At 44.5% G+C, this 27,050-nt stretch overlaps 2 protein-coding genes and 1 long non-coding RNA gene across 3 annotated transcripts in view; 2 read left to right on the forward strand and 1 right to left on the reverse strand.

Annotated features, from left to right (window-relative positions):
* The window catches only part of LOC147737659 (uncharacterized), a 44,543-nt gene extending 33,967 nt beyond the window's left edge, over positions 1-10,576 (reverse strand). The window contains exon 1 of the mRNA XM_086939587.1: positions 10,503-10,576. The gene's annotated coding sequence lies outside the window, so the exon portion shown is untranslated. The remainder of the gene's footprint in view (positions 1-10,502) is intronic.
* Positions 10,577-20,176: 9,600 nt separating this feature from the next.
* On the forward strand, positions 20,177-22,725 carry LOC147737660 (uncharacterized). The gene is made up of 4 exons (XR_015300485.1): positions 20,177-20,224; positions 21,632-21,738; positions 21,885-22,050; positions 22,590-22,725. It is a non-coding gene; the product is annotated as an uncharacterized LOC147737660 (long non-coding RNA).
* Positions 22,726-23,260: 535 nt separating this feature from the next.
* LOC147737661 (putative sentrin-specific protease 8) lies at positions 23,261-26,417 on the forward strand. The gene is made up of 8 exons (XM_086924783.1): positions 23,261-23,357; positions 24,027-24,178; positions 24,309-24,353; positions 24,449-24,517; positions 24,798-24,863; positions 25,388-25,476; positions 25,655-25,763; positions 26,274-26,417. Exons 1-8 carry the CDS (start codon positions 23,261-23,263, stop codon positions 26,415-26,417), a joined length of 771 nt encoding a protein of 256 aa, XP_086780909.1.
* The last annotated feature ends 633 nt before the right edge of the window (positions 26,418-27,050 follow it).

Genomic DNA, 27,050 nt, shown 5'->3' on the forward strand with positions numbered 1-27,050 from the left:
ACACAAAAACATCCCATCAAATGACCTGGAAGTAGCAACCGTCCATCGTTACCACAGGACAAGAACAAGGAGAAGATGATTCTCCTACATAGAAGCCAGTAATTGGGATGAGCTCAAAGTCCACCAATGCAACAAAAACAAAAGGTTGAAGAAAGAAAATAAACAACTTGCAATTCAAAAAATCAGATAAGAAATGCTCACACTGCTGACCACCAACACCCTAAACATAAATCACACTCAGCCATATGGAAGACAGTGTGATCTTAGGCACACAGCAAGTTTTGTGTTGTTGGTATATTTAGTGAACACAAAGGCCCTCATTAGGATGGCAGGCGGACTTTGCCAGCCCTCCATCCTCACGGTACTTGGGACCACCCGAAATAAAGGAGGAGCCGAGTGAGAGAACGATCAGAGGAGCAGGAGAACGAGAGTCGGAGGCGTGTGAGGAGCAGAGTAGGAGAGAGGAGGCGACCATCAGAGGAGGAGATGAGCCGGGTGAGGAGCGGAGTGCGGAGCAGGAGGTGTGGCAGATCCAATGCAGCGTAACGGCTGGAGGACCCACCGTACACTGTGCACACCTGGTGGGCAGAAGGAGGTGGAAGACGAACCGGCTCCAGACGCAACGGCCATGATGAGGCTTTGTGCATCAAGGCAAGTACCGCTTGGGGGATCTTTTTGGTGGTGGGGGTGGTGGAGAGGTCACTGAAAATAGGGCGGCTGGATACACGGGAGTTGAAAAATTGTTTTTTTTTCATTTTCAGATCCCAACACGCTCCTTTTACCTGATCACTCCCCACCTTGGTGACGGTTGCACTGCCTTACAGTTTAAGTTCCCGGTACTGACCCAATCATCGCTCTTTGTTTTCTACCCTTACCCGTCGGATGAAAGAAGGAGAGAAGTCTCAAAAGACCCTGATAGCAGCAGAAACGCAGGACCGAGAGGGCGGGGATCCATGGCTGATTAGGTGCTTGGAACTGATTGGACGCCACACAATCCGGAACGGACATAGAGACTGGTGTTTTTGAACAATTGTATCTCCAATAAAGGAGTCACTAGAACTCATCCAGGATCCTTGTCTTCCCTCTCAACATCGTGACTGCACAGGCGGTCACAGATATTCTTCCCCGGACTTGGTAGACGCACTAGCGCTGAACTATGCAGCCGTTTATCGAAAGATTTTATGAAGAACAACTGAAGGCTGAGATGAGTTGAGCAGAAAGCATCAAAGGGGCTAAAGTGATGTGGGCAAAATTTCCCAAACAGACCATCTGTCGAGTCTTCTAGATAGTGTACTGCCCCCCACAAAAGTCGCACAGACTCATTGAGCTCTTTACAGAACTACTATCTAAAATCTAATCACGGTACAAATGTATTTTGGTGATGGGTGATTTCACTTTCCACTAGGATCACGTACACAATGACTGTCATGCAAAACAGTTGGAGGAGGCACTGATGGCTCTATGACTTTCCCAGCTAGTAAATGTTCCCACTCATGGCAAGGGAAATACACTCAATCTAGTGTGGAGATCCCATACACTTACAAGCCCTATAGTCACCATTGCTTGCTCGTGGACTGAAGACTATGTAATTATTGGTTGGCTCTCGCTAAATAAAAAGAGAGACGACTTGGTCACCCCCCTACATAACTCTGCCACATCTACACAGTGTGATATCGATGTTAAAGCATTTCTCTGTTATCTACATTGACGAACGACATTAATATGGTGGCACCGAAAATAAGAAAAAGAATAAGGGATAAAGGGAGAGGGTGCTACATGGGTCAGCGACATTTTAAGAAACATAAATAAAACCCTTCGCCACTGCGAGACAGCCGGGCAGAACGCGTACGACCCAAAGGCCAGGGCAGTTTACGTGTCAAACATTCGCAGGCTATAAAAGAGCCAACAGGACAGAAAATAGAGCTTTTGATTAAGCAAAAATTGTGGCTGCTGATAAAAAAAAAGAGAACTTTCGAATCCTGAAAGAGCTGAAACAAGAGAAGAAATTGAAGTATTAATTTGTAAGGAGGACTGTAATAAGTTCCAGTCCTTCTTCACAAATAAAGTGAAGGATGACCTGCTGGAAATTTAGCGCATGACAAAATTCACGTTAACACTTAACATTAGCTCCCGCACTAAGTATTTTTAAAACACCACTAAGTGCCTTCACAAGGATCATCCATGATTCTCTGTCTCTTTCAATAGAGAGGGTACCATGAGATGCCTGTCCACCAAGGATCTTTGAGATGGTGCCCTGGGATAAAAAGCAAAGTTCTCTTGCTGCACAATCATTCGATGGAAGTAGGGCAAGTCACCACTAATTTCAAAGGGGGCCCGTGTCATCCCACTCCTGAAAAAAGCCAGGGAAAACACGAACATTCAAAAAAACGTAAGCCAAATTTCGCAGAGCCCATTCCAGGCAAAGGTGGTGGAACAGCACTTATTAAGCTCTCTGTAAATGTAAATGTAAATGTATTGGCATTTATATAGCGCACTACTTACCCGTAGGGTCCCAAGGCGCTTCGACCGCTGCGAAACCCTTCCTGGCTTCCCTGAGAGATGGTCCCTTAATGGGTATCTCCAGGGTGAGACCAGGCATCCCCGGCAGTCTGGTGGGGCCGTTAGTGAAGATGAGGCAAGCTAATGCCCAGAGTTGCCGAGTGTGATCGCTGATCAGAGTGGGCACCGAGGCGAGAGAATTATCGAGTCCGCTGACCCTGGTCCAGAAACCTGCCGCGCCGGGAATCGAACCCTGGTCCCGGGCCGTCCTCTGCTCTCGGGTCTGCCGCCTCTAACCAGTGAGCCACACTACTCACACCATCTAGAGGACAACATCCTCCTACAATTTAATCTGGCTGGGTTAAGGCACACTATAGAGCAGAGTTGGACATGCTGTCTGTGCTGGGCGAATAAGAGTGAGGGCCGAAAAGAAGAAGAAGAAGAAGAAGTGCACAGTTGCTGTTGTAACTATCAGCAGCATTTCACATGCACAATCATTACCAACTCTTGTTGCGGGTTACGGAAATTTGCATCAAGGGCACGGCCCTTGCGTGGCTTAAATCTTTTCCTCTAGACAAAATTTTGATCTCTCTCTAGGAAGAACATTAATCACCAGAGTCATCATGACATTTTTATTGTTGCCGAAAATTGGTGTTATGTTATGTTATGCTATACGGAATTTGTTAAGCGCACGGGCACCCAGAGGTTTCATGGAGCTAATTTGAGGAGAGATGACAGACAGTACTTAACCGGATGCTTGCTTGAATAACCAGGTCTTTAGTGCGCCCCTGAATTCCATGAGATTAGTGCAGCTCCGAAGTGACAAGGGGAGGGAGTTCCAGGTCTTTGGGGCCAAATGAGCGAATCGACATCCGCCCAGGCGTTTCCTTTTGAAGGAGGGCAGAGTGAGGAGGGACAGCTGGGCGGATCGAAGATTGCGGGTCGGTTCATGTTTGGTTATAAGGTTGTTAATAAACTTAGGGCTTTTTCCGTGGAGGGCCTTGAAGGCCAAACAGCCTACCTTGAATGTCACCCGTTGGGCTATGGGTAGTCAGTGAAGAGTGGCCAATAGTGGTTTCGCCGAACTCCTACCGTTGCTTTTAAAAATTAGTCTGGCCGCCTGATTTTGCACAATTTGCAGGCGTTTAGACAGTGCCAGGGGGAGGCCTAAATAGATGGAATTAGAGAAATCTAATCTGGAGAGGACCAAGTCGATGACCACCTGAATGAGGGCAGGGTGCGTGAGTAGATGAGCAATTTTCTTAATCTTACGTAGCTGGAGAAAGCTGGACGAGATCACGCTCCCACCTGGCTTTTCAGGGAGAGATCGGAGTTGATGGTGATCCCGAGGCTTTTCACAGAGAGAGAGGGAGACGGAGGAGATCCCATTGATGACGGCTAGAATTGAGGGCCCCAGCTGATTGAACTTTTACCCGGGAGTACCAGCTCGGTCTTTCCGGGATTGAGTTTTAGGTGGTTCAGCTCCATCCACTCTTGAATGTGCAGCATGGTAGCCTGGAATTCCTCGACGGAGTCAGTTGAATCTAATGGGAAAATTAGCTGCAGGTCGTCCGCATAGTTGTAGATTGTAACCCTCCTGTTTTTTAAAGAGTGTAATAGGGGTTTAAGGTACAAATTAAACAGGAGGGGGGACAATGATGAGCCTTGCGGGACGCCGTAGGTAGTGGACAATTTGGGCGCTGTGAAGTTCCCGAGCTTGACTGCCTGGGATCGTTCGCTCAGGAAAGACTTCACCCAGCCGAGGGCCGTGCCTCGTAGCCGGCTTGTTCGACACGGTGTAATAAGATGGTGTGGTCTACCGTGTCGAACGCTGCCGACAAGTCCAGGAGCACGAAGGCCTGATGTATGCCCCTATCGGCATTAGACCTCATTGTGTCCAGGACAGCGAGGATCACTGCCTCGGTAGAGTGCGCCTGGCGAAAGCCGGCTTGGTTTGGCTCCAGGTAGTCAGTTGTTTCTATGAAGTTAGAGATACAGCTGGCCGCATGGGCTTCCAGAATCTTAGCACCAAAAGGGAGGAGGGATATAGGCCGGTAGTTCGACAGATATGATGAATCGGCCTCTGGCTTTTTAATTAATGGGACCAACGTAGCGTTTTTAAATGAGTTGGGAACTATTCCCTGCGATAGGGACTCATTAAAGAGAGGGAGTATGCCTAGCGGGAGTGCTGAATAAACTTCCTTTAGAACATGCGGGGGCAGGGGTCATTGGGAGACCCGAACTTAACACGGTTCAACAATTCTACTAGCCTAGATTGGTCTATCGGAGGGAAGGCCTCGAAATCGGACGGGTTTCTGCAGATATCCGCTCTGTCCGCCTTGATAGGACTGATCGAAATGCTTTCTCTTATAATGGCGATCTTGTCCTTAAAGAAATTAATAAGCTGATTGCACAGCTTTTGAGTGGGGGTTTGAGAGGGGGAGGTTCTGGCATTGTTACAAAGATCGTTCACAACCCTGAAGATTTTTCTGGAGGGCAGGAAGGAGGCAGCAAGCATTTTCAAAACCATAATATACTTGAAAACATGATGCCTCCACCTAAAGTCAGCACCTGGTGTGGTCACACTGGTTGCAGCGCCCTAGAGCTGGCCCTTCTCCAGGGTCCTGTGACCTCAGTGACTGTTGTTCTAGGGCAGCGCTTTCCAAACTGTGTGGCGCGACAAGTTACTGTGTCACGCCCCACACGTAGGTGTGTCGCGATGCGACTCGATGACGAAATCAGGAGAATGCGACGCGAGCCCCCTCATCGAAGTGGACGTGACGTGCAAGGTGGAGCAGCTGCAGAGTTAAGCCTCGTGGACCGGAGCTCCAGAGAGTTTTGACCCCCTCCGGGAGTTCTACGGCGCTGCTCGCGGCCCCGAGCGCGCGATCTTGCTGGGACACCTGGATATCGGAGCCGACTTAGGCACGCCTGGAACCGAGGGATTAAACAAATAGAAAAACTTACATAAAAAATTAAACAGATAAAAAATTAAACAAATAGAAAAACAAAAAAAAGAAAATATACTGACCGAGTTTGAATGCTACGTGCGGAGGAGATCATACAGACAGGCGAAAGTAGTCTTGCAGACTACTACTCACAGAGTAGAATGGCAAAGATTTCAGTAGCAGAGAGTGCAGTGGTGCAAAGTGGAAAGCCATAGATTTAAATGGTGTAGAGCAGAATGGTGTAGAGTGCATTGGTGTAGAGTGCAGTGAGATACAGTGGTGCAGAGTAAAGTGACGAAGAGTGCAATGGTCTAGAGTATAGTGTTGGGCAGTGCAGTGGTACAGTGTGTATTGTCATAGATTGCTGTGGCATAGAAAGCAGTGGCATAGAGTGGAGTGGCACAGAGTGGAATAGAGTAGAGTAGACTGCAGTGGCATAGAGTAGATTGTTTCAGTGTAGAATGAAGTGGCATAGAGAGCAGTGGTATAGAGAGTCTTAGGGGTCTATTACGATGTCGGGCGGATTTCCTCCGCCAGGCTGGCGGTGGCCACCGCCAGCCTGGCGGAGGAAATCCGCCCAACAACAACAGCCCAATTCCCCCCGCCATATTAGTATGGCTGGGGTGGGCCGGGGCGGTGAAAAACACCGCCCGCATGTTTTCCGCCCTGGTCGCCTTGCGGCTGGGGCGGAAAAGCTGTAACATGGTGGCGGTGTCTGTTAGACACCGTCCGCCATATTACTATGGGCTGTAAGGCAAGCCTTTCCGTGGCGGCAATGCCGCCACGGAAAGGCAGGCGGTCTTCACTCTGGGGGCCCCCTGCGTGCGCCACTGTGGCGGGCACATCCTAATGGTGCGTGCGGTCCCGCCATCCTAATGAGCCCCATAGTGTGCAGTGGTGCATAGTAGATTAGAGTGCCTCAGAGTGGATTGGTGTAGGCGGCAGTGACATAGAGTGATGCAATACAGAGTTCAGTGGTGTAGAGTGGCATAACATAGAGTGGCAGAGAAGTGTTGCAGAGAATACTGTACTGTAGAGTGCAGTAGTGTATGGTAGAGGAGCATGGGGTGCATTGGCTTTAAGTGCAGTAGAGTAGAGTGCAGTGGTGCAGAGTAGAGTGGCATGCAGAGCAGTGGCGTAGAGTACAGAGGTGCAGAGTAGAGTGACAGAGTGCAGTGGTGCAGAGTAGGGTGGCGTAGAGTACAGTGGCGTAGAGTACAGTGGTGCAGTGTGAAGAAGAGTGGCATGTAGGGCATTGACAGAGTACAATAGCATAAAGTGCTGTGATATGAAATATAGGGGTGTAAAGTGCAGTGGTGCAGAATAGACTGGCGTACAGTGCTTTGGTTTTGAGTAGAGTGGTGTAGAGTGCATTGGCATAGAGTGCAGTGGCGTAGAGTGGTGCAGAGTAGAGTGCAGTGGTGCTGAGTGCAGTGGAATAGAGTAGATTGTTTCAAAGAAGAGTGCAATGGTAGAGATTACAATGGCATAGAGGGAATTGGCATAGAGTGCACTGGTGTACAGTGGAGTGGTACAGAGTAGAGAATATTGGCACAGAGTGCAGTGTTATAGAGTGCATTGTTGCAGAGTAGGGTGGCATAGAGTGGAGTAATGCAGAGTGGTGTAGAGTGCAGTGGCGAAGAGTTCTGTGGTACAAAGTAGAGTAGTGTAGGGTAGAGTGCCTTGTCATAGAGTAGAGTGGAGTGGTGTAGAGTAGAGAAGTGTAGAGTGGGGTGGTGCAGAGAAGAGTGCTTTGATGCAGTATGGAGGGGAGTGGTGTAGTGTGTAGTGGTGAAGAGTAGAGTGCAGTTGAGTGGAGTGGGGTAACATGCAGCCTGGATGGTATAGGTGCATACTGCCATTACAGAAATCACATCTTCAATTGAACTGACCATTACATTTCCACTCACAGTATTACTGATAAAAGTATACAGAGCACAAACGAAGATGTGTGGAAAGTTCAACACACAATGTATTGATTTGATTGTCAGAACAGTTATTTCCAGGCATTTAAATTTTGATGTGTGCTAGAAAAAAATATATCGTAAAGCCTTCCTCAGGAACTTGTACAGAGCCAGCATGATTGTCACATAAATCCTCTCACTTTGAAGTCAGAGAAAGAAAATAAACACTGCCTGGAAGACACAGGTTGACATTTGACCTCTGTCTTTGAATGCACAGAAAATGTGACAAGATAATAAAAAGATTTAAAGGCCTGTTTACAAAAAGCAAGTTAGTGGAAGAATACCAAAAACAGGGTTTTGGCAATGAGACAAAACAAATTGAACCTGGATAACCTACAGCAAATAAAGTCAGCACAGAGAAAGCCAGAACTTGTGAGTTACCACCACAAAGCCAATAGTAATCAACAGGTGGAATGGATTCCTAGGCCAACTTTCTTAAAGTCTCCAAGATGTCTTTAGCCCTAAAAATGGGCCTGACCGACATAGGCACTCTTAGGAACAGACATAGCCAGAGAGGCACAGGTCGACACACACAACATGACTCAGCGGATGTATACACACACAGTCAGGCACATATACACACACAGGCAGATAAAACAATACACAGACACACATTGCTCACGCCAGTGCAAAAAGAATAGCTACATGTATAAGTAAATGTAGTCTACAAAAAAACAAGCTCATGGTTTCCTGTGTCATGTCTAGCATTTATTGCATTGATGGACTGAGAGACTGCTACATCTAGGCTACTTTTAACTTGTGGCATAAAAACAATTACCATTGTTCATACCCCAGAAAGTCTGTTCTATCTACACAGTGGAAAAAGGCGATGTAGCTCACAAACTTCTACTGATCCCTAAGTGTACACTTTAAATTTGAAAAGCGACAAAAGTAGCACTTACATGGAAAGTTGTGCCAAAATGGGGTCGTGGCTCAGCCAGGCATATTCTAATTGTCATACTTCAGGTTCTGAACCCAGGTCATTGTGTCAACGTGTGTGCCAGGCCTGGGGCCAACTGTAGGCTGCAACAGTATTGGCAACGGATGAGGCCTGTGGCAGTACAAGGTATGTAGTCTGTGATGTTGAGTATAAATCAGACTCAGACTGCTGTCTAGGGCCCAACACCACCTGCAGCTGAACCATACACGAGTGCGGACCTAGGGTTAGAAGTCTCATCCAATACCAAAGCTCCAATAGACAAAATAGGCAGAGCAGGCCATGTGCACAGGTCAGGTCGTGGCTACCAGGCTTCAGCTCTGGCTGAAAATGAGCCTGTTGGTGAATTGGGGCTTCATAAATTGGGACAGGTAGAGCGGCTGCGGGCAGGTAGATTATGTATGATACATGTGCCCCTGACTACCCAAAGCGTGACGTGCCCAGCCCAAGTACATATTTAAATAATGTGACTGTGGTTAGTGCAGTGTGTGTATCATGGGAACAAGCGCTTGAAGACCACAACAAGGGTAGCAAACGCTATATAAATGCAAACCTTTTTCCCTCTTCTATCCCTCCACTATCCTTCTCAATCCAAATAACTGACTAATATATCCACCACTCAAATTGCGTTCATATTTTCACTTTACCGATTCACCACTAATCCTTTATGGTTTCCGGAGTAGCGTACTACTCACCGAAAAAGCACTTTGATGCCTCATCAGGGGTAGTAGGTGCTACATAAATGCAGTCAGAACAACTTACAACTATGGGTGAGATTGTGATGAAATGTTCTCAAACCGCAGCACGTGGATGCCTGGCTTGGTTGGGCGGAAGAGACGAGACAGGGACAGTTTGGCAGGTTACCGTGATGTTTTGGACTGCACACTGTGAATAGGAACTGAAGAGTCTCATTTCCCAGAGATGAATGCCAAAGCAGATCTTTGGAACACATTAAGAACGTAATAAATGCCTCTATATTATGGTATGAATGCCTGTGTGTCTATTAATCTTTGTGTTGGGTTGCTAGTAGGTCTCTTGATCTGTGTGCATAGTCTGCCATAGGTGTGCAGGTTTGTAGGAATGGGCTATTTGCCTGTGTGCTTTAGTCTCTGCAAGTCTGTATGTATGTTGGTCTATGTGTTGGGGCACCAGCATGTATGTTTTTTTGTATGTTTATGTGCCGGTATGCCTGCTGTACTGTACTGTGTGTTCTGGTGTCTGTATGTTTTTTGATCTGTGTTTTGGAGTACATTTGCGTCTGCTGGTCCTTATGTATTTGATGTTGGTTTTTCTTTCAGTTTGTGTGTTGCATTATTTGTGTATCTGTTAATCTGTATGGATTTTGTTCCACAGGTCTGTTAATCTGTATGCTTAGGTGTATGTCTGTTGGTCTGTGTGTTGGGGTAACTTATTATGACTTTATGTTATATGGTCTGTGTGCAAAGTTGCCTGTAAATCTATTGGTTAATGCGTTAGGGTGTAGGTATTTCTTTCGGTCTGCGTGCACGGGTGCTTGCATGTCTGTTGGTTTGTGGTTTGAAGCGTGTACTTTGGTCTATGGGTAAATCATCTGGAAATGTTTTGTGCTTTGTGTGTATAGATGCTTCTGCATACGGATGTGAATATGTTACCTATCTGTGAAAGAATGTTGTGTCTTCACTATATGCCAGAGTTAGTGGCTCTGTCAGTGCTCGTAATAACACACAGACACAATTGCTGCAGAATTCAAGAAAACGGATCCGTGATCAACTGCAACATTCAAGTGGGGATCATTCAGGAGCGTTTTCTTTTTTTATTTCAAGTGGGGGATCATTCAGGAGCGTTTTCTTTTTTTATTTGAAGTGGGGGATCATTCAGGAGCGTTTTCGAAGATATACGGCCTAGCGTTCCCCTTCCCTCCTCACAACCTTCCCTAAAAGAAACAGGATGAGCAAGTGGGGGGAAATTTAGGAGCGTTTTCGAAAACCCGAGCAGGCACACAATTAATTTAGGATATTCGGCCTAGCGTTCCCCTTCCCTCCTCACAACCTTCCCTAAAAGAAACAGGATGAGCTTAGGATGAGCTGGGCAAATAAAAGAAAATATACTGACCGAGTTTCAATGCAACGTGCATAAAACAAATAGAAGCTAACAAATAAAAGAAAATATACTGACCGAACTCACAGAGTTTCAATGCTACGTGCGGTGGGATGCGGGGGAGCTCATACGGACAGGCGAAAGTAGTCTTCAAGCATATGCGCGTGCGTGGTGAAATACGCATGCGCAGATTGTACGGGGAAGATCATCCAGATGGGAAGATCATAACTACGGTACACCGGCGGGAAGCCGGTGTTCTAACTAAAATCGCACCCCCGTCGTTTTGTACATCCCCTACGTCAGAGGGGTGCCGATTCATGCAGGTTCTGCCTGTATATTCGCGCTGCCCCATCTGGTTGTGCACCCTTTCCTTGCGCATGCGTGAACAGGCCCACTACTACCACGGGGCATGGAAGCCAGGAGGGCAGAGCATGCAAAGGCAGCGCCGCTGCTGAGGAGGTGGAAAGAGGCCTCTTCAGCAGCGCACCTGGCCGCACTGTGCTTTAAGATGCCCCTTGGTTCAGCCCCCCCCTTCCCTAGGGGAGGGGGGTAGTGATAGGGAATGGAGGCAGGGAGGAGCTGGACCAGCAGACCCCAGTGTGGGGGTCTGCTGAGTCATAAATTTCATCTTAGGAGTTCGGCAGGGAGGTGCGGTGGGTTATTTAAGCCCAGGCGTCGGCCACAGGGCCCTCTTTCTCCTGGGAATTGTACCAGAGAAGAGAGGTGCTGTTACTGCATACTGTGAGGAGAGGAGGGGGTGGGGAGGGCTGCAGGAGCCCTGGGGCTTGGGTGGGATGAAGTGCCGAGGAACAGGGTGAAAGGGTGGGAGGGACGTGGACTGCTTGCAGGGGGGGCTGTGGAAAAATGTGCAGAAAAAAGCGCCTGCCACAAACTATACTTTTATATCACGAAAATGACGTTTGGTTGTCAACCTTGAGGACTAAACTTTATCTATGTTTGTATAATTAACAATTGAACTTTGTGAGGACATCTTCCAGTGGGAATGAAGTCCCCGCTTGCCCAAAAATCAGGACAAGAAGCACAGTAATTTTAATTTCCTCCAAGATCTTGAGGTATTGTCAAATAAAAGCATTGTTGGGAAATAATAACTGTGTAACATGGTTGTCACATGAAGACTGCAATTGGGAGCATAGCCTTGCAAGCAGGGGTTGTCGTCATGAAGTGAACAATGGCCAAGCTCAGCAGGGGTGAACTGCAGTTCGAGTGCAAAGCAAGTAACTCAGGGCCATAAAGAGATGGCTGAAGGTGGCACCTACGATGCTGCTCTCTTGTTTCAATAAGCCAGGATGTCTATTACTATGGGGGGGGGGGGGGGGGGACTCTTTTCTGCATTGCTCTTTACATTTATGGTCCTGACAGGATTCCGCGGAAGCGTCTGATCCTCACATGCGGTCGGTCTAACACCGCTTACACATCGAGTTTGTCCAGAAAAGGGCAGCGTGTGCAGTATTTTTATTTCTACGTCTCGTTGCTATGATGAAGTCTGTTTTCGAAGGGGAAAGTGAGCGGCTGTCCACATCAGACAGGACCCCTCCCAAGCCCAGAGGCCGCCGTGCCTTCGATAGTACAGATTCCTAGGTGATGACAGGTCCCTGGATGGGACTTCTTGCAGCCACAGGTGTAGTGACGTTTGGACACCACTCTCTCCCCTCAAATGTCTTATACGTGATAATGCGCCCGAGTCGGGCGGGAGACTCCCGATTTTTACAGCAGGAATTAAGAAACTTTTTGTTGCTTCACACCTGAAATTGCCTTCACTACAATGGAAGTCAGTGGAAAAAATAAACTCCCCCGTATTTTCTACAAAACTTTCCTCTTCTCAAATGTTGGCAGATATGTCAGGTGCACGATTTTCTGGTTGCAGGAGAAATCTAGTGTTTGGTTTGGTGGCGCCTCAGGCAGCTGCCCCTATTGCATAGAAAGCGGCATGTATGTGGCTGCAGGTGAATTTAACTGGTTTTCGCCTTATGTGGGATGATGAAATGCGGAGGGTGGTCGACATAGGAGTTAAACCCTCTGCAGACATCTGTGTGCTACTTGGAGGTCACCGGCTCCACATATCTGGTGGTCCTCAGTCTGAGGTGATAGCATGCCACTTGGGGTGTAAAGGCAACACCTGTTATTTACAGCATTACAAAAACGCAGCATCCATGATGACAAGCATCTTATGCCGAATCAAACATTGTTATTCGTCACTGGAGGTCATGTTGAGTTTTTTAGTGTAGGAGTATATAAGAATATTCAGAATCTGTAACTACTACTTGAGGTACACCGGCTATTTTACTCAGCTGAACATACTCTTAACCCAATTGCGTCCAAAAGGTGGACCCCATTTTATTCTGAAATTGATAAGAAAACAAACCCTTAGTAGCTTTAAAGGCACCTTTTTGGGCGCCTTTTATGGCTACGAACCCCTAGAGGTCATATGGTGGCATAGAGTTGTTACCTTGGCTAAGGCAAGCCTTTAGCTGTATCCAGGCCCTAATGTGACTGTGTCTGGCCAGCATCATGGATCCTTTTGTGCACCTTAAAAACCAGCATTGCAAAAAGCCAATACCAATAAATCTGGCTGTAATCTGTGAAGGTTTTCCAAGACCCTTTCTGCGTGACCAGGTTGGCATTTTTAATTATGCCACTACTGTTAGTTTTGTCAATACTTGTTTTGCACACAGCACACACAATTACAACACGGACCCAGATACAGCTAACATTTAACAAGCATTGGAAATGCAATAGGTCTCGGATTTATTTGAGTTAGAGCTAATGGCATTGTAAATGGCAATGTCTTTTAGCCATGTGTTATGGAGTGTATGCATGTGGTGTGTAGTGGAATTATGTGGGTTGGATTTGAGTTGTATCAATGGTGGCATGCTGCGCTTTAGATGAATATGTTTAAAAGTAAAGTGCACCATATTGAGATTGCTACAATAGTTAATTGTGGATGCATTAACAATTGATGTGTGCACTGATGGCTGGTGGTGTGTGTGCCTATAGAAATTGTGCACTGATGGCTGGTGGTGTGTGTGCCTGGTGGAAGCGTGCACTGACGGCTGGTGGTGTGTGTGTGTGGTTGTGTGTGTGGTGGTGAGTGTGAGGTGGTGAGAATGTGGTGTCCGAGTGTGTGTGTGGTGGTGTCTGTGTGTGTTGTGTATTTGGTCTTATGTGTGTGGTCTTATGTGTGTGTGGTGGACTTAGTTCCAGTTTTTGTACCCTGCACACTCACACACTGCCCCTACACACTCACACACTGCTCACCCTACACACTTACACAATGTTCACCCTGCACGCTCACACAATGTTAACCCTGCTTACTCACACACTGCTCACCCTGCACACTCACACACTGCTGTGAGTGTGTGTGTGGTGTTGTGTGTGTATGATGTTTGTGTGGTGTTGTGTTGCGTGTAATTGTAATTGTAATTGTAACGGTATTTATTGAGCGCGATTGCTGCCCATGGGCGTCCAAGCGCTGAGATGACCAGTAAGTGACGGAAGGGGAACTAGGGTACATAGGATTTGACAAACAGCAATGTTTTTAGGTTTTTACGGAATGAAAGGAGATCTGAGTTGGACCGGAGTGAGAGGGGAAGGTCATTCCAGAGCCTGGCGGTATTCAGCGAGAACAGTCTTCCCCCGGCCCTGGCTCGCTTTACTCTGGGAACAACGGCAAGGAAGGCCTCCATTGATCGCAGGTTCCTATTGGGATGGTAGGGGGTGACAAGATTACTGTTGATCGCTGGGCTTGTTTTCCAGAAGGTGCGATGTGTGGTGTGTGCCTGTGTGGTGTGTGTGTGGTGTGTGTCTGTGTGGCGTTGTGTGATCCTCTGTGAGACACCGGGGTCTGTAGTCTGGAATGGAAGCTTTGGTCAGATGGGGGAGCATGGAAATGTTGCGCTCCTGTGAAAGAGCTGGCAGGTGAATGGGGTCCCCTTAGGAGGCAAAGACTCTGAAAGCAGTGCCCCTGTCTTTAACACCACCACACCAGTGTGCCTCAAGTAACATGTGCTAGGTCTTCTACAGCGCAGGGGCAGAGAGGAGAGGAGAGGCAGGACAACACAGGGGCAGAAAGAAGAGGCAGGACAACGCAGGGGCAGAGAGGAGATGCAGGTGCAGAGAGGAGAGGCAGGACAACGCAGGGGCAGAGAGGAGAGGCAGGACAACGCAGGGGCAGAGAGGAGAGGCAAGACACAATGCAGAGGCAGAGTGGAGAGGCAGGACAACGCAGGGGCAGAGAGGAGAGGCAAGACACAACGCAGGGGCAGAGATGAGGGGCAAGACACAACACAGGGGCAGACAGGAGAGGCAAGACAATGCAGGGGCAGAGAGGAGAGGCAAGACACAACGCAGGGGCAGAAAGGAGAGGCATCTGGAGGGGAGAGTTAACTAGGGGAAAGGGTAGGGACATGAGCGGCTTTGAATTGGGGCGGGGGCTAATGGGGACATTAGCAACATAAAAGGGAATTAAGAAGGTAGAAAAAAAATGAAGTGAAATTAGAGAAAAGGTGGTGAGAGGAAACATACCAGAAAGATAGAGGTGTGCTATTGGAATGTGAGGGGGTGCTTGAGGCGGGGAAAGGGAAGGAAGAACATGGAAACTGGAAAACGAGAAGAAGAGCATTGGCAGGTGGAGAGGCAGTGACTCAGAAAGGTGGGTGCCTTTTACAGGGCAGGAGAGGGCAAGGAAAACTAGAAGGGAGAGCGGCACGCGGGGAAAGAACCCGATAGAGCTGAAATTGTGCATTCAGGAGAGCAGAGAAGGCCAAATAGGGAAGTGAGGGGCGGGGACAGGGAGGAACAGGACGGGAATGGGCAGAGCAGGCCTATAATAGGGAGAAAAACATGCGCAGAAATATAAAAGGGCGGGGGAGAGACAGACAGGCAGAATAAAAAAGAAAAGGTGGTGCGAGGCAGAAAATGTGCAATAGGGTAGATGGTCTCTTGTATCCTGGAGAAGATAGGGGAAGAAAAAGTGGAATAAGATACGGCTTGTGGTGAAGAGCAGGGCAGGCGGGAGACAGGGACGTGGAACTGGTGAGAGGAAAGGGGCAGTGTAGATCGCACAGAAGGCGAGGGGAGGGAGGATAAGCGAAATCAGTGGTGAGGGAACGGGTTGCAGAGAAGGTGCTGAAGAGAGATAGAGGGAGAAGGGTGGTGGTGACCGGTGCGGGGGCTGGGGTTGGACAGGCGGTTAGGGAGGGGTAGGATTGAAGCAAGAGAAGCAGAGGGGTGGAAGGGGGCGAGAGGGAAGGAGGGCTGCAGCCCTGAAAGATCCAGCTTTTTGTTTTACACTCAACATGTTCATTTTTAGAAATGTCAAGTATAGAACTCTCAAAAGGTAAACTTGGATTTGAGGTTATACACTAGGGCTTCATGAAAAGAAATACTCACAGGTAGACAAAAACAACACAGATAATTTTGGGTGGCAAGCACTTTTCAAAATGGCATCATGCTGAGCTCCGTGCACATGCTCTTGCTTTCAGAGATGCCCTGCATTTTGCTAGAGGAGCTTTCAGCTGGTCTCAATCAAAAGGTACCCTACAGTAAAAAAAAGCTGGCCGCTGTTGAATACCATAGATTGACTAGAAACCATACAACATGCATAGACCTTCGTGTTGAATGCAATTTTTTTCAAAAATGGTCAGGTCACAGACTACCAGAAACAGGAGGTGTTGTTTCTCAAAGGAAAAATCAACTCCAAGTCACCCAAAAATATAACTCACATGTAGACAAAAACAACACGGATACTTTGGGTGGCGATTATTTTTCAAAACGGTAGGCTGAGTTCCGTGAACATGCTCGCGCTTTCAGAGATGCCCTGCATTTTGCTAGAAGAGCTTTCAGCTGGTCTCAATCAAAAGGTACCCTACAGGAAAAAATGGAGTATGTATATTCCCAACAGAGACATGTACGTATATGGCTTTGGGGACCGCCTATCAGCACTTAGAACGTATATTGCCATAGAGACTGTGTTTATTTATAACAATGTCCATTATCGGGGGTGTATATTCACACTGGGGAGTGTGCATTATCACGGATAACGCCCATAATTAGGGGAACTGTAGGAGGGTGGATACCTGACTATGGTTACCCCAGATTTTTTGCCTTGTGTTTAGCTGGTTTCCTGCTATTCAGGGCCCAAGGCTATCTGCTCTCTATTTAAAATGGACTCCATGTACCCTAGGTGCATAACTAATTGGATATTGGGTCACCTTATCAGCCCCTATACAGTGTACTATAGGTACCCAGGGCATAGGTGCATCCAAGGCCTACCAGGGGCTTCAGCATATCTTTTGCCTCCCCTGAGTGGCTATCCAAACTGACAACTGGCTGATCACTCAGCTGGGGCAAGGCTGTGTAATCACCCCTTGCTTAGATATAGTATACCTATATCTAAACCTATATCGAGACACATATATACCTATAAGTCACTCCTATGGCCGGCCTTAACAATCCTGGAGTCAGAGTGCTTGGTTTTATGTGAGATGGTGCTCTAGCATGAGCTGAGCCTGTCTGCAGCTTTCGGAGCGCAGTGTTTGCCGCCCGAGTACATATGTATACGTCTACACACCTGGCCCTCTCCCAGGCATTATGTGGGCATCGTAGCAACAACATAAAAATAAACAAGCATTGGCATAGCCAATAGTTCTCGCATTTGGGACCTTATAATCTGGCCTCCGGGGGCCCTGCTTCACCAATGGTGCCCCCAAGGTGGTCCCCAGGCCCAGGACGCTGGCCAGTGTGGTAGCAAAGTACGACTCAGGACCCCACTGCAAACGGGCCCCAATGCGATGTAGCTGTCCACGGTGCCACCCTAGGATCACCTCACCCCGCTCACTTCCCGGTTCCGGCAAAGTCCTGCTGGCCAACGCGGGCGTCGGGGGGAAGGACTGGGGCACCGGTCACCTCTCAGAGTCAGTCTCCCCCGTTCTGACCACCGGGCACGGGAACAGTAATGGTCGTTGTGAGAAGTTGGCCTGGCATATGCTGTTCACTAGTTATAGTGAACACCTTGCAACAGTCCAATTCCACCCTTATAGTGTTAGGTTAAAGACAACCTTTAAAGAAAGCTATCCTAGTGGTAGCTGTGGAGAGCATCCTTCAGGGTAAGTCTTGATGAAGTGTTAAGCTTATTGTTTTACCATAGATAACCTCTTGAATAGCCAAATGAAAGAGTAGTTGGTTACCGGCAGTTGCAGCTTGTGCCATGTCACCCCCTGAGTAGGGTGGAATCATACTCCCCCTCCAGTACCGGAGTGGGGGTATGATTCCAAGATGTTTGACACCAAACACGACATGGTTTGGTGCAGCCATTCTCAAGATAGCATTTAACCGCGAGCTATATAATGCACTTAAGAGTATATGGTATGGCTGCACTATAAACAACCTCGAAATCGATATAACGAAAGTTGCAGAGGGGCTCTGCTCATGCTGAGGGTCCCCCTCACACATAACCATGCACCCTACCCTGTAGGATTACCAGGGCCCCCCCCAGGGCGATGCTGGGCTCAGCGCCACCCACTGCTCAGCCCAGCTGCAGTTCCACACCACGCTGCAGACCCTGTGCTGAACAAGGGGCCGCTCCGCCGTCTCATCTCACAACGTCTTCCACCGGGGCAGCGTTCACGGCCGGGCGAGGGATCCGTCTCCGAGCACCTCAGCCTTTACACTGCCACTCTGGAGCACTGATACGCTGCACGCCAGGCCATAAAATTATTCATAATCTGTCCGGTGGGTGGCATGGCAGTTTGGTGGTCCTGGGCCAGTTGCATGGCATCCGTTTAGCGGCCGCCAAACTTGAAAACATCCTCCCAGTCTTTTTCAGTGTTGCAAAGCACATGGTTTGGACTGAAATCAAGAAAGGTATGTCCAGTTATGACCAATGTGAGTACGGAAACTTGGGAACTTATATCTATGATGTTCGATTGACTTTTGTCACACTTTTTCATTATTTTCAATAGAAATGGATGCCACAAAGTATCAAGAGCTTCTGGATTATGTAAACCGTAATGTGTATCCTGAAGGTTTCAGTAAAATGAAGAAGAATGGATTACGTAGACTGGCTAAAAAATTCACCATTGACGGTACTCTAATTTTTCAACTATTGTTTTTTTTATTACAATTTAATTATAGACATTTTAAATCGAATTGGGTACTTGCTTGAAATGATCAATATGAATTGTAAATCATGTAGGTGATACATAAAAATCATAACTTTGGTGCTAACAACTATTGCATAGTACATTTAGTTTATTTATATACAATGTTATGGGCCTCATTTCGATGTTGGTGCGGCATAGGGACTCCCCATCCTAAAATGTTGCCTGTATGGATTATCATGTTCCCTCCACTCCCTGCCACAAGGGTGGCAGGGAGGAAGATTAGTGGCTCTTAGCGGGCCCCCCTTCATCACTGGCCCTTTTGCTTGGGTTGGGCACCTTTGGTGCCCCCCACAACATATCCCTGTACCAAGTGACAGTCACAGCATGGTGCCTGTCGTGTAGTACATGGAGATGTTTCACATCCCTGTTTTCCATTGCGGCGTGTGCATCATGGTAGCTTGTGTTACGGCCGGTTGAGAAAAGGGAGGTTCAGACATGCATAGTTACTTAAAAATCTTTTGCATTGTCCCTTTGGTTTTTACAATAGATGGTAACTTGTTCTACACTGGTAAAGAAAAGAAGTCAAAAGTTGTCATTGGTGAAGAAGCTGCCCAAATTTTTTTTTGTGAATTTCATTCATCTCTCATTGGTGGCCATTCAGGAATTAACAAAACCAAAAAAAGTATTAGCACGCGATTTTATTGGCCGAAGATGACAATTGATATTGATCAATGGGTGAGTTACAAATGTCCTAGCCTTTCAAAACAATTTGTTGTCAACTAAAAATCTCACTTGTTATTATGTCTTAAAAGCCATTCTTAATAGCCTATTTATTTTTGTTTTTACTATCTCAAATTTTAAATCTCTCATTCTCTTGCTCATGGGTCTGTTGTCCCATCCATTGGTGTTTATTACATTTACAGTATTTCTTTAACCTATCCATTATGCCATTGTGTGCACCAATATAATGACGCTGCTTTGTAAAGATGTGTTCTTTAGAAATCTATTTATTTTGCAGGTGAACTTTAAATAATGTAATTTACCACAAGGAAGTGTGTCAGGCACTACTTTGGAGGGTATGCTATTTTTATGCACACTGTCTACATTAGAGTTATGAAGTCAAAACGTAAATGTGAATTTATTCTTTTTGTGACTCCATTTAACATTTTTTTTGAGAGATCTTTATTTCTTCATTTTCAGATCAAAGAGTGTGATATTTGCCAAAAGGAACAACCTGCACTCCAGATTTGCTCTGAATTGAAACCAATCAAAGTATGTTGTATATGTGTTATGTTTTGCTTTATGAAATTACAGCTCGGTTGGCATGATTTTAAATATTTAATATAAATGTTTGAGACCTGAAATAAATGCAACATTTGTGAAGAATAATTGAATTGGGAAATTTTGAGATTTGATTACATTTATTTTTCATTTGTTTATGAACAGGTGGAAGACGTTTGGGAACTTGTAGGAGTGGATTTGATGGGACCTTTACCGACTACTCCTACAGGATACAAATATATTCTGACAGCAACAGACTATTTTTCGAAATGGGTTGAGGCATTTCCACTAAAATCAAAGACTGCAGCCGAGGTTGCTTCCAGACTGTTGCAAATGTACTTACCCCATGGAAGTCCGAAAAGGGTTCTATCAGACCAAGGCCGGGAGTTTGTCAATGAAGTCAGTTTCCAATTTAGGCCTTACATTTCGATAATGCAATTAGGAGAATAACACTTTGGTTTGTTAAATATATATATAGCACAATAAAACATTAAGCAGTAAACTCCGTGGTCCGTACCCGCTTTGTCGCAATCCATTACAGATACTGAGCGGCAACTTGGTGATATACTTTTAGATATGAATTTAATACATACATTTTGTAAAAAAAGATTCTTTTTTATGGTTTGAAAATGCAAATAAAGCACGGTAAACGTAAATGTAAATTCTGGACATAGTCATAGATATCTATACAGAAATGCCATGATTAATTATTATACAAGACCAATTAGCCATCTGTCATATTTAATGACAGTGCTAATTGTTAAATTGCTCGGCACCCTTTTTATTCAGTGGATGATTGCACCATTGGGGTTACAATCCTTTGTTACTGTTTTAGAGAGCTGGTCCACACTATTTGGTACTCACTTATCAGTGTTATGCTAATTTCTTCACAAGTGAAGCAAGTCACGTACCATTTTTATAACCCATTCTTTGAAACCGTTTATATTTGACACTTAGGGGCCGATTAGGATGGCGGTGAATCCGCATCCTCCGGCTCGGCGGAAGCCACCGCCGGCCTGGAGGATGCAGATTCACCGCAGCGGCCACAGAAAACACCCACCGCCAGATTAGGATGGCGGTAGGATTGTGGTGGGACCAGCGGCGGACGGCAGGTCCGTCCGCCGCTGATCCGCGGTGTGTGTAGGGCCATTTGGTGACGGTGTCTGCAAGACACTGTCCGCCAAATTAGGATGTGTGGTGTAACATGCTTTTCCACGGCGGCTTTCCCGCCGTGGAAAAGCATGTGGTCTTTGGTGTTTGGGGGCCCGTTGCGGGCCCCCAGGGTGTCAGGGGTGGGGCGTGCACATGGGGGGTACCTACGGTACCCCCCAGCATTTACATGCACAAAGCGGCAGGCACCGCGCGGTGCCTGCCGCTTTGTGCATGTAAATGTAAAACATGTGTTTTTAACCTTGCAGCGGGTGCTGCTTCAAGCAGCACCCGCCGCAAGGTTAAAGATGCAGAATTTGACCGCCAGGGTGGCGGTCACATCCTAATTGCACCAGAGGGACCGCCGCTGCCCCTGCGGACGGTCCCTCCACCTTGGGGGTGGCGGACGGACGCAGGTCCGTCCGCCATCCTAATAAGCCCCCTAGTTAGGTCGTTTTTTATATTTATCACACAGATTATACTTAAAATTCGTTAAAGGCCAAAACGCACGGTTATCTAATACTGTAGGTGTCTGTTTGCTTTTGTCTGGCCCTGTTAGTCGGATAGTGTTTTTTAAGGTACTGTTAAACATCTGTGTACTAAATAATTACATTTTGCTTACATTTCAGCAATAACATATAAATATTTATTTTTCAGGTTAATTCTGAGCTATCAAGGCTCTTAGAAATCGAACGTTCTGTAAGTGCAGCATATCATCCACAGACAAATGGTTTAGATGAGCGCACTAATGCTAGCATTAAAAGGTAAAGCTAATTCTGATTCTTTTTTGTATGCACATGTTGATATGCAATTTATTTATAAAATATTTTCTCTTCAATATTGATAAATTTGCAAGTAATATACTGCCATTAACTATTATGCCACATGCTAATCTTTTGTTATTTTACAGCACGTTGTCTTAATACGTGAATGAGCACCAAAACGACTGGGATTTATTTTTGGATCATGCATTGTTTGCTTTACGATCGAAGCCACATACCACAACAAAAGTTTCCCCTTTCCAACTTATGTACGGCCGAGAAGCACGATTTCCAAGTGAGATTTCCGAGGATCTGGTACGGAATTTTTATTGTGTTTTTAATGTAAAGAATTTTTACAATGTTGTTTTTTGTTTCTCAGTGATTACTCCAAAGTCTGTTTTAATATGCATATTGTTATTTTGTAATTATACATACATTCACTTGCTGGATACTTTTTAACTTTAGACAATGTCGCCCTGCTTTAATCAAACTACAACCGTTGGCAGATAGATCACAGACTGTGCAAATTGCGAAATTTCTGAAGTTGATGGTCAAAACTAGGAAAACAATGGATGGTTTTTAAATAGCCTGTAATTATTAAAATTTTTATACTGCTAAATTTTATGCTGTCACTTATGTGCTTTTATGGTTAATTGATTTTATACCGAATAAAGCGTATTCTGATTCTGATTCTGACATATGAAATCTAATTTCTCTGTGTGTATAGTTTATTTTCTTTAGCGTAACTTTTATTTACAATAAAGCAAGTTATTTCACTTTGTTTTAATTTTTATATAATACTACACTTTTATATAACGAAAATGAGTGATTGCGTTTTATGTTTCCTTTAATAGCTTGAGTTTATACTCCCAACTGAAAGTGAATATGCCGGCATTATCGTTGAAAACAAAATTAAAAAAGCAGAGTTGCAGAGGCAGACAAAACAGAATATTGAGGTTGCCCAGGAAAAGCAGAAAGAAAAATTTAAAAAGAGAGTTTCCCAAAAATATAAGCCGTGCACCTTCAGAGAAGGACAGTTAGTGCTTCTGAAAAATTGCAGGAAAGCTACAAGAAAAGGAGGCATTTTGGAACATAAATTTACTGGACCATACACTATTGCTGAAATGCAAGGAAAGCGTGTTAAATTGCTTAGTGATCGCAATATCCTTTTACGAACAACACACAATCTCGACATGTTGAGGCCTTATAAGTCGAGCGTCAAAGGTAAACAATCGAAAGTAATGTTTTTGGTTATGCAATGTGAGATAATTGGATGTGTTTCGGAATAATATAGTATCAACATATGTAAATGTCTCCTTAATTTGGTGAAAAGGTATTAGGTTGAGCAGGAGAACGTGACGCTGACTTTCTCCAAAAGATATGTTTTTAAAAGTACGGTATTTCAAACAAGGTATTATTGAATAATAATTTTTCTTTGTGTAGGGTTTTGTGTTTGGATGGTTGAGTAGTCTGTTTTTCCCAACTGAGTTTTTGTCAACCTCAAAACCAATATTTTTCAGGAAGCATGACCAATCATGAATCGCCAGCATCTCTTCCACTTGAAACACTTTCAGAGGAGAATGATGATTTTGCAGAAAACCAAGCTTGCGTGCTGTTGGGGGGTGAGGTTGCTACTTATTTTATTAATACTTCTGTTTTAAAATTGTTTAACAAATATTGACACTGAAGATGTAGGGTGTTCTCACAAGAAGCTTGATTTTACTATCTCTATTTTGGTAATTATACATCTTAGTACTTTGTGTCCGGCTGGTTTACTATATGGTGCTCACTTCGAAAAAAGTATATTACTTTACACTAATCCAAACAACCCTTTATTGGGTTTTCAGTGGTTTTAGACAACATTAGAAAGCTCTCTAAGTGGTAGCTGTTGATAGCAGCCTTCATGCTTAGGGCTCCAATTACGATGCCCTTGGAAATGGCTATGAGCCAGGGTTCGTTGGGAAGGAATCCTACCTGTGTTTTGGAAAAGGGCCTGTAATCCCAAAGCCGGCTATATCCGCCCGAGGGATTATGATGGCATATTCCCACTGCCTTTCTGTGCCGGCCTTTTCGACACAGAAATACTGTGGGAATCTGTTTTGAGGGGCCCCAGCAGGGCCCACATGGGTGCAAGGCCTCCGGATGGCAGTCTAGTAGGCACCTATGGTGCCCCCCGTTGAGCCCTGCACCCCGGCGAAAGTAATTTGTTTGGTGTGACTTTCAGTTTTGAAGTTTATGTAGGTGTCTTTAAAACTTGTTTTAACTTATGTTTCTCACTTATGTATCCACAGACTTAAAAGATTCTGGATCTAAGACCAGGCAAACACTTTTGGATGTGTGGAAGAAACCAGTGACGGGACGCTTGGAAGCAATAGTGTCCGACATAAAACTGTATGATTCTTCCTTTTGTTCACTCAAAACGCACCAATGGATTGTTGATGAGGTTGGTTTCTATAACATCGATAGAAAGTATAGTATGTCTCGCCACCGCCGCGCTCACGCCTGTCTGTTGGTCCTTGCTCCAGCAGATTTGTAATCATGCACTACTTAACTAAGTGTAATTTTTTTTTTAGGTAATCGATGCGTACCTTAGCAAATTATGTATGTCACGATACAATGTACGTATATTTTCATAAATAACACACACAGACCTACCCCAAGATAACAATTGTTTTACAATGTGTTTAATGATGTCCTTTTATTTTAACCTTAGTGTTTAGCACTTTCTGCAACAGTGTCATCCTCTATCTTCCTGGGCAAATACCGGTCGCCTGTTTTCCGGGTACATATTTGAATCTCTTATTTGACTTTTCAAAGTCTCAGGTTGTAATGATTTGTTAATGTAACTGATGGATTTAGTGTTGAAGTGTACAAGACACTTACAATAACGTATTGAACAATTGGCAACATTTCACATGTTGGTATACTGCGAATCTGTGTACTTGTCATCCAAGTAAATATTTTTCATTTAGAATTCTGAATAACAATCCATTGATACCTTTGAACGTATGGAGCCAGGATGACAGTTACAGTTATTAATGAGCACATTCTATTCTATGCAGGTACCTTATGAAACTGTGGAAACTGTCCTTTGTCCTACAAATATTGGCAATCATTGGATTCTTTTAGTAAGTGCCACTTTTTTATTTTTTATTTATCGTTCAGAAGTTTGAAAGTTATTGATGAAAAATATGAGTGGTTGTAATAGTTGGAGAGGCCTACCTTTTTTTTAATATATACATTGGCTATTACTGAAACTATTTTGTTTTGGAATGTATCAAGAGCGGCCCTCTCTAGCAACAAGTTTTAAAACTCAATACTAAAAATCTCAGTAAGTTTACAATCTGATATAACGAAGTAGCAATGTAAGCTTTATGATTAGAAATCAATAAAATAAAAAAAAAGGTAAAGCAACATCACTTAATAATTGAAGGATGATTCCAAAGGGATTTTCTAAAGCTGTGTAAGGGTACTTGCGTATTATGCTCATTTACTTTGCTTACTAATTTTTAAGTTGGGTATAATCCAAAAGACATTATTTACAAAGAACTATAACAATCGAAAAAGTGGTATTAAAGTACAACAAACCTTACCTTACTCCCTTTCTCTAGCTGATGTTGTTTTTCAAACAGCTTTTATATCATTTCCACAGATATTGAAACCTTTTACAAAGAAAATTTTAGTCTATGATTCACTGCTGGCAAATCTTCATACCTACAAAGTCTTCTTGAGAAATTGGAGGTGCCCTTTCCCAAATACAGTTTCCATTATCTATTTAGTACTTTTAAGATTGCAAAATAATAAAATTCACAAACTTTACTAATTGATCACTGTTTGTGACAACAATGTAATATCTTTATTGTTTTATTCTGATTGACAAACTCTAATATTTTACATAACCTTTCATATGTCTCTAAAGGGATTTCCTACAGGCACTGGAGCATCCTGACTATGAGCTTTGGGAATTAGTGGTTGATTCTAACATAAAGCAACAGGACAACTACAATTGTGGTGTTTTTTGCATGCTAGTAATGATAAATTCCTATTAATACTATAAACCTTAATTTGTTTTTATCAAAGTGATTAATTGATCATATTCTCGAATGAGACATTATTGAAGTTAATTATGGTTTTTGTTATTGGAGTACTTATAAATAGTAAAGAGGGCTTTGACCATAAACAATTACAGGTGAGGGGAAATTCACTAATGAAATAGTTTAAACAGTCTGCCACATGATGCATGGATTTTAGGGGTGCACCACATGCTGCCTATTAGGGATTTCACTTCAGAAATCCGTCCGGATGAGGCCGTAGAGCCTGTCGGAAGCAGAGCAGTATTCCCCTCAGATTATCTCTCTAACCACTAGTATTGTCCTAATGCAGTTGTCCGGAGACCTCTGATGATGGCTTTCCAACCGATATCATATTGAGACCAATTGTTTTTACGTCCATTTCACTTTAACTTGTTCATTTGGATAACATATACATTTTACCCTACTTTTAATTGATGAAAGTAAAACTTTCAACTGTGTTCTCAGTTTGCAGATTTTTACATCAGTCAACAGCCAGTTCCAGAGATTTTAATAAATTCTACATTTATGGAGGATTTTAGATTCAAAATTGCAATGGATCTAATGGAGTCATCAGGTTTGAGTTTAACATTTCATGTCTCAATTTTATAAATGTGTCCTGCCTTTGGGTCAACAGAATGTTTTGATGATTTTGGTAGCTATTTTTGTTTCTTCAACGTTTTTAAAAGTACACAGCATAAATTTTGTACATAGTATTACATATAGTACGGTATAGCAATTATGTTTTTGAGTATGTTAAAAGGTCATTTTTCTTGCCAATAGAAAGAGTTTTTAACAGTTGTGACTGTGTCACAGCAATATCAAGTCTTAGGAATAAACTTAGAAACATGTACCAGATGCCCAGAGATAAGTTTAGGTTTTTTACTTTTCCTGCTAAGATGTGCTGATCTACCTCAATATTACATTTAGATTCTGTTGAAGAGTTCTGCGGTGTCTGCAACAAAATAACTTCCGACGTAGGTCAGGAAAACATTATGGTAAATACACACAATTATTTTTAATAGGAATAATTGTAGAGGTCTGGCTAAAGATACTTTCAAATTTTCTTTTATATTTAAATGTATTTATTAGTTTTCCTAAAAACAAAGAACCCCACAGGGGCAATTGTATCATCGTAATACAGTGACTCATACATTGCAAAGACAGCCTCTTAGCAAGGCTAGGCATAGCGGTAACGGAAAGTCCAAAAAGAAGAAAGCACTAGGAGATCCCAAACATAGTCCA

The sequence above is a fragment of the Lissotriton vulgaris genome, chromosome 1_1 (assembly GCF_964263255.1).
Source record: "Lissotriton vulgaris chromosome 1_1, aLisVul1.2, whole genome shotgun sequence".
In the NCBI taxonomy this organism is placed as follows: domain Eukaryota; kingdom Metazoa; phylum Chordata; class Amphibia; order Caudata; family Salamandridae; genus Lissotriton; species Lissotriton vulgaris.

What these genes read in the sequence shown, in the direction of transcription:
- LOC147737661 (XM_086924783.1), top strand. Translation starts at nt 23,261, where the DNA reads ATGACCAATCATGAATCGCCAGCATCTCTTCCACTTGAAACACTTTCA. An exon ending in AGCTTGCGTGCTGTTGGGGG is followed by an intron (nt 23,358 to 24,026) that starts GTGAGGTTGCTA and finishes ATGTATCCACAG; the next exon opens with ACTTAAAAGATTCTGGATCT. An exon ending in GTCTTCTTGAGAAATTGGAG is followed by an intron (nt 25,477 to 25,654) that starts GTGCCCTTTCCC and finishes ATGTCTCTAAAG; the next exon opens with GGATTTCCTACAGGCACTGG.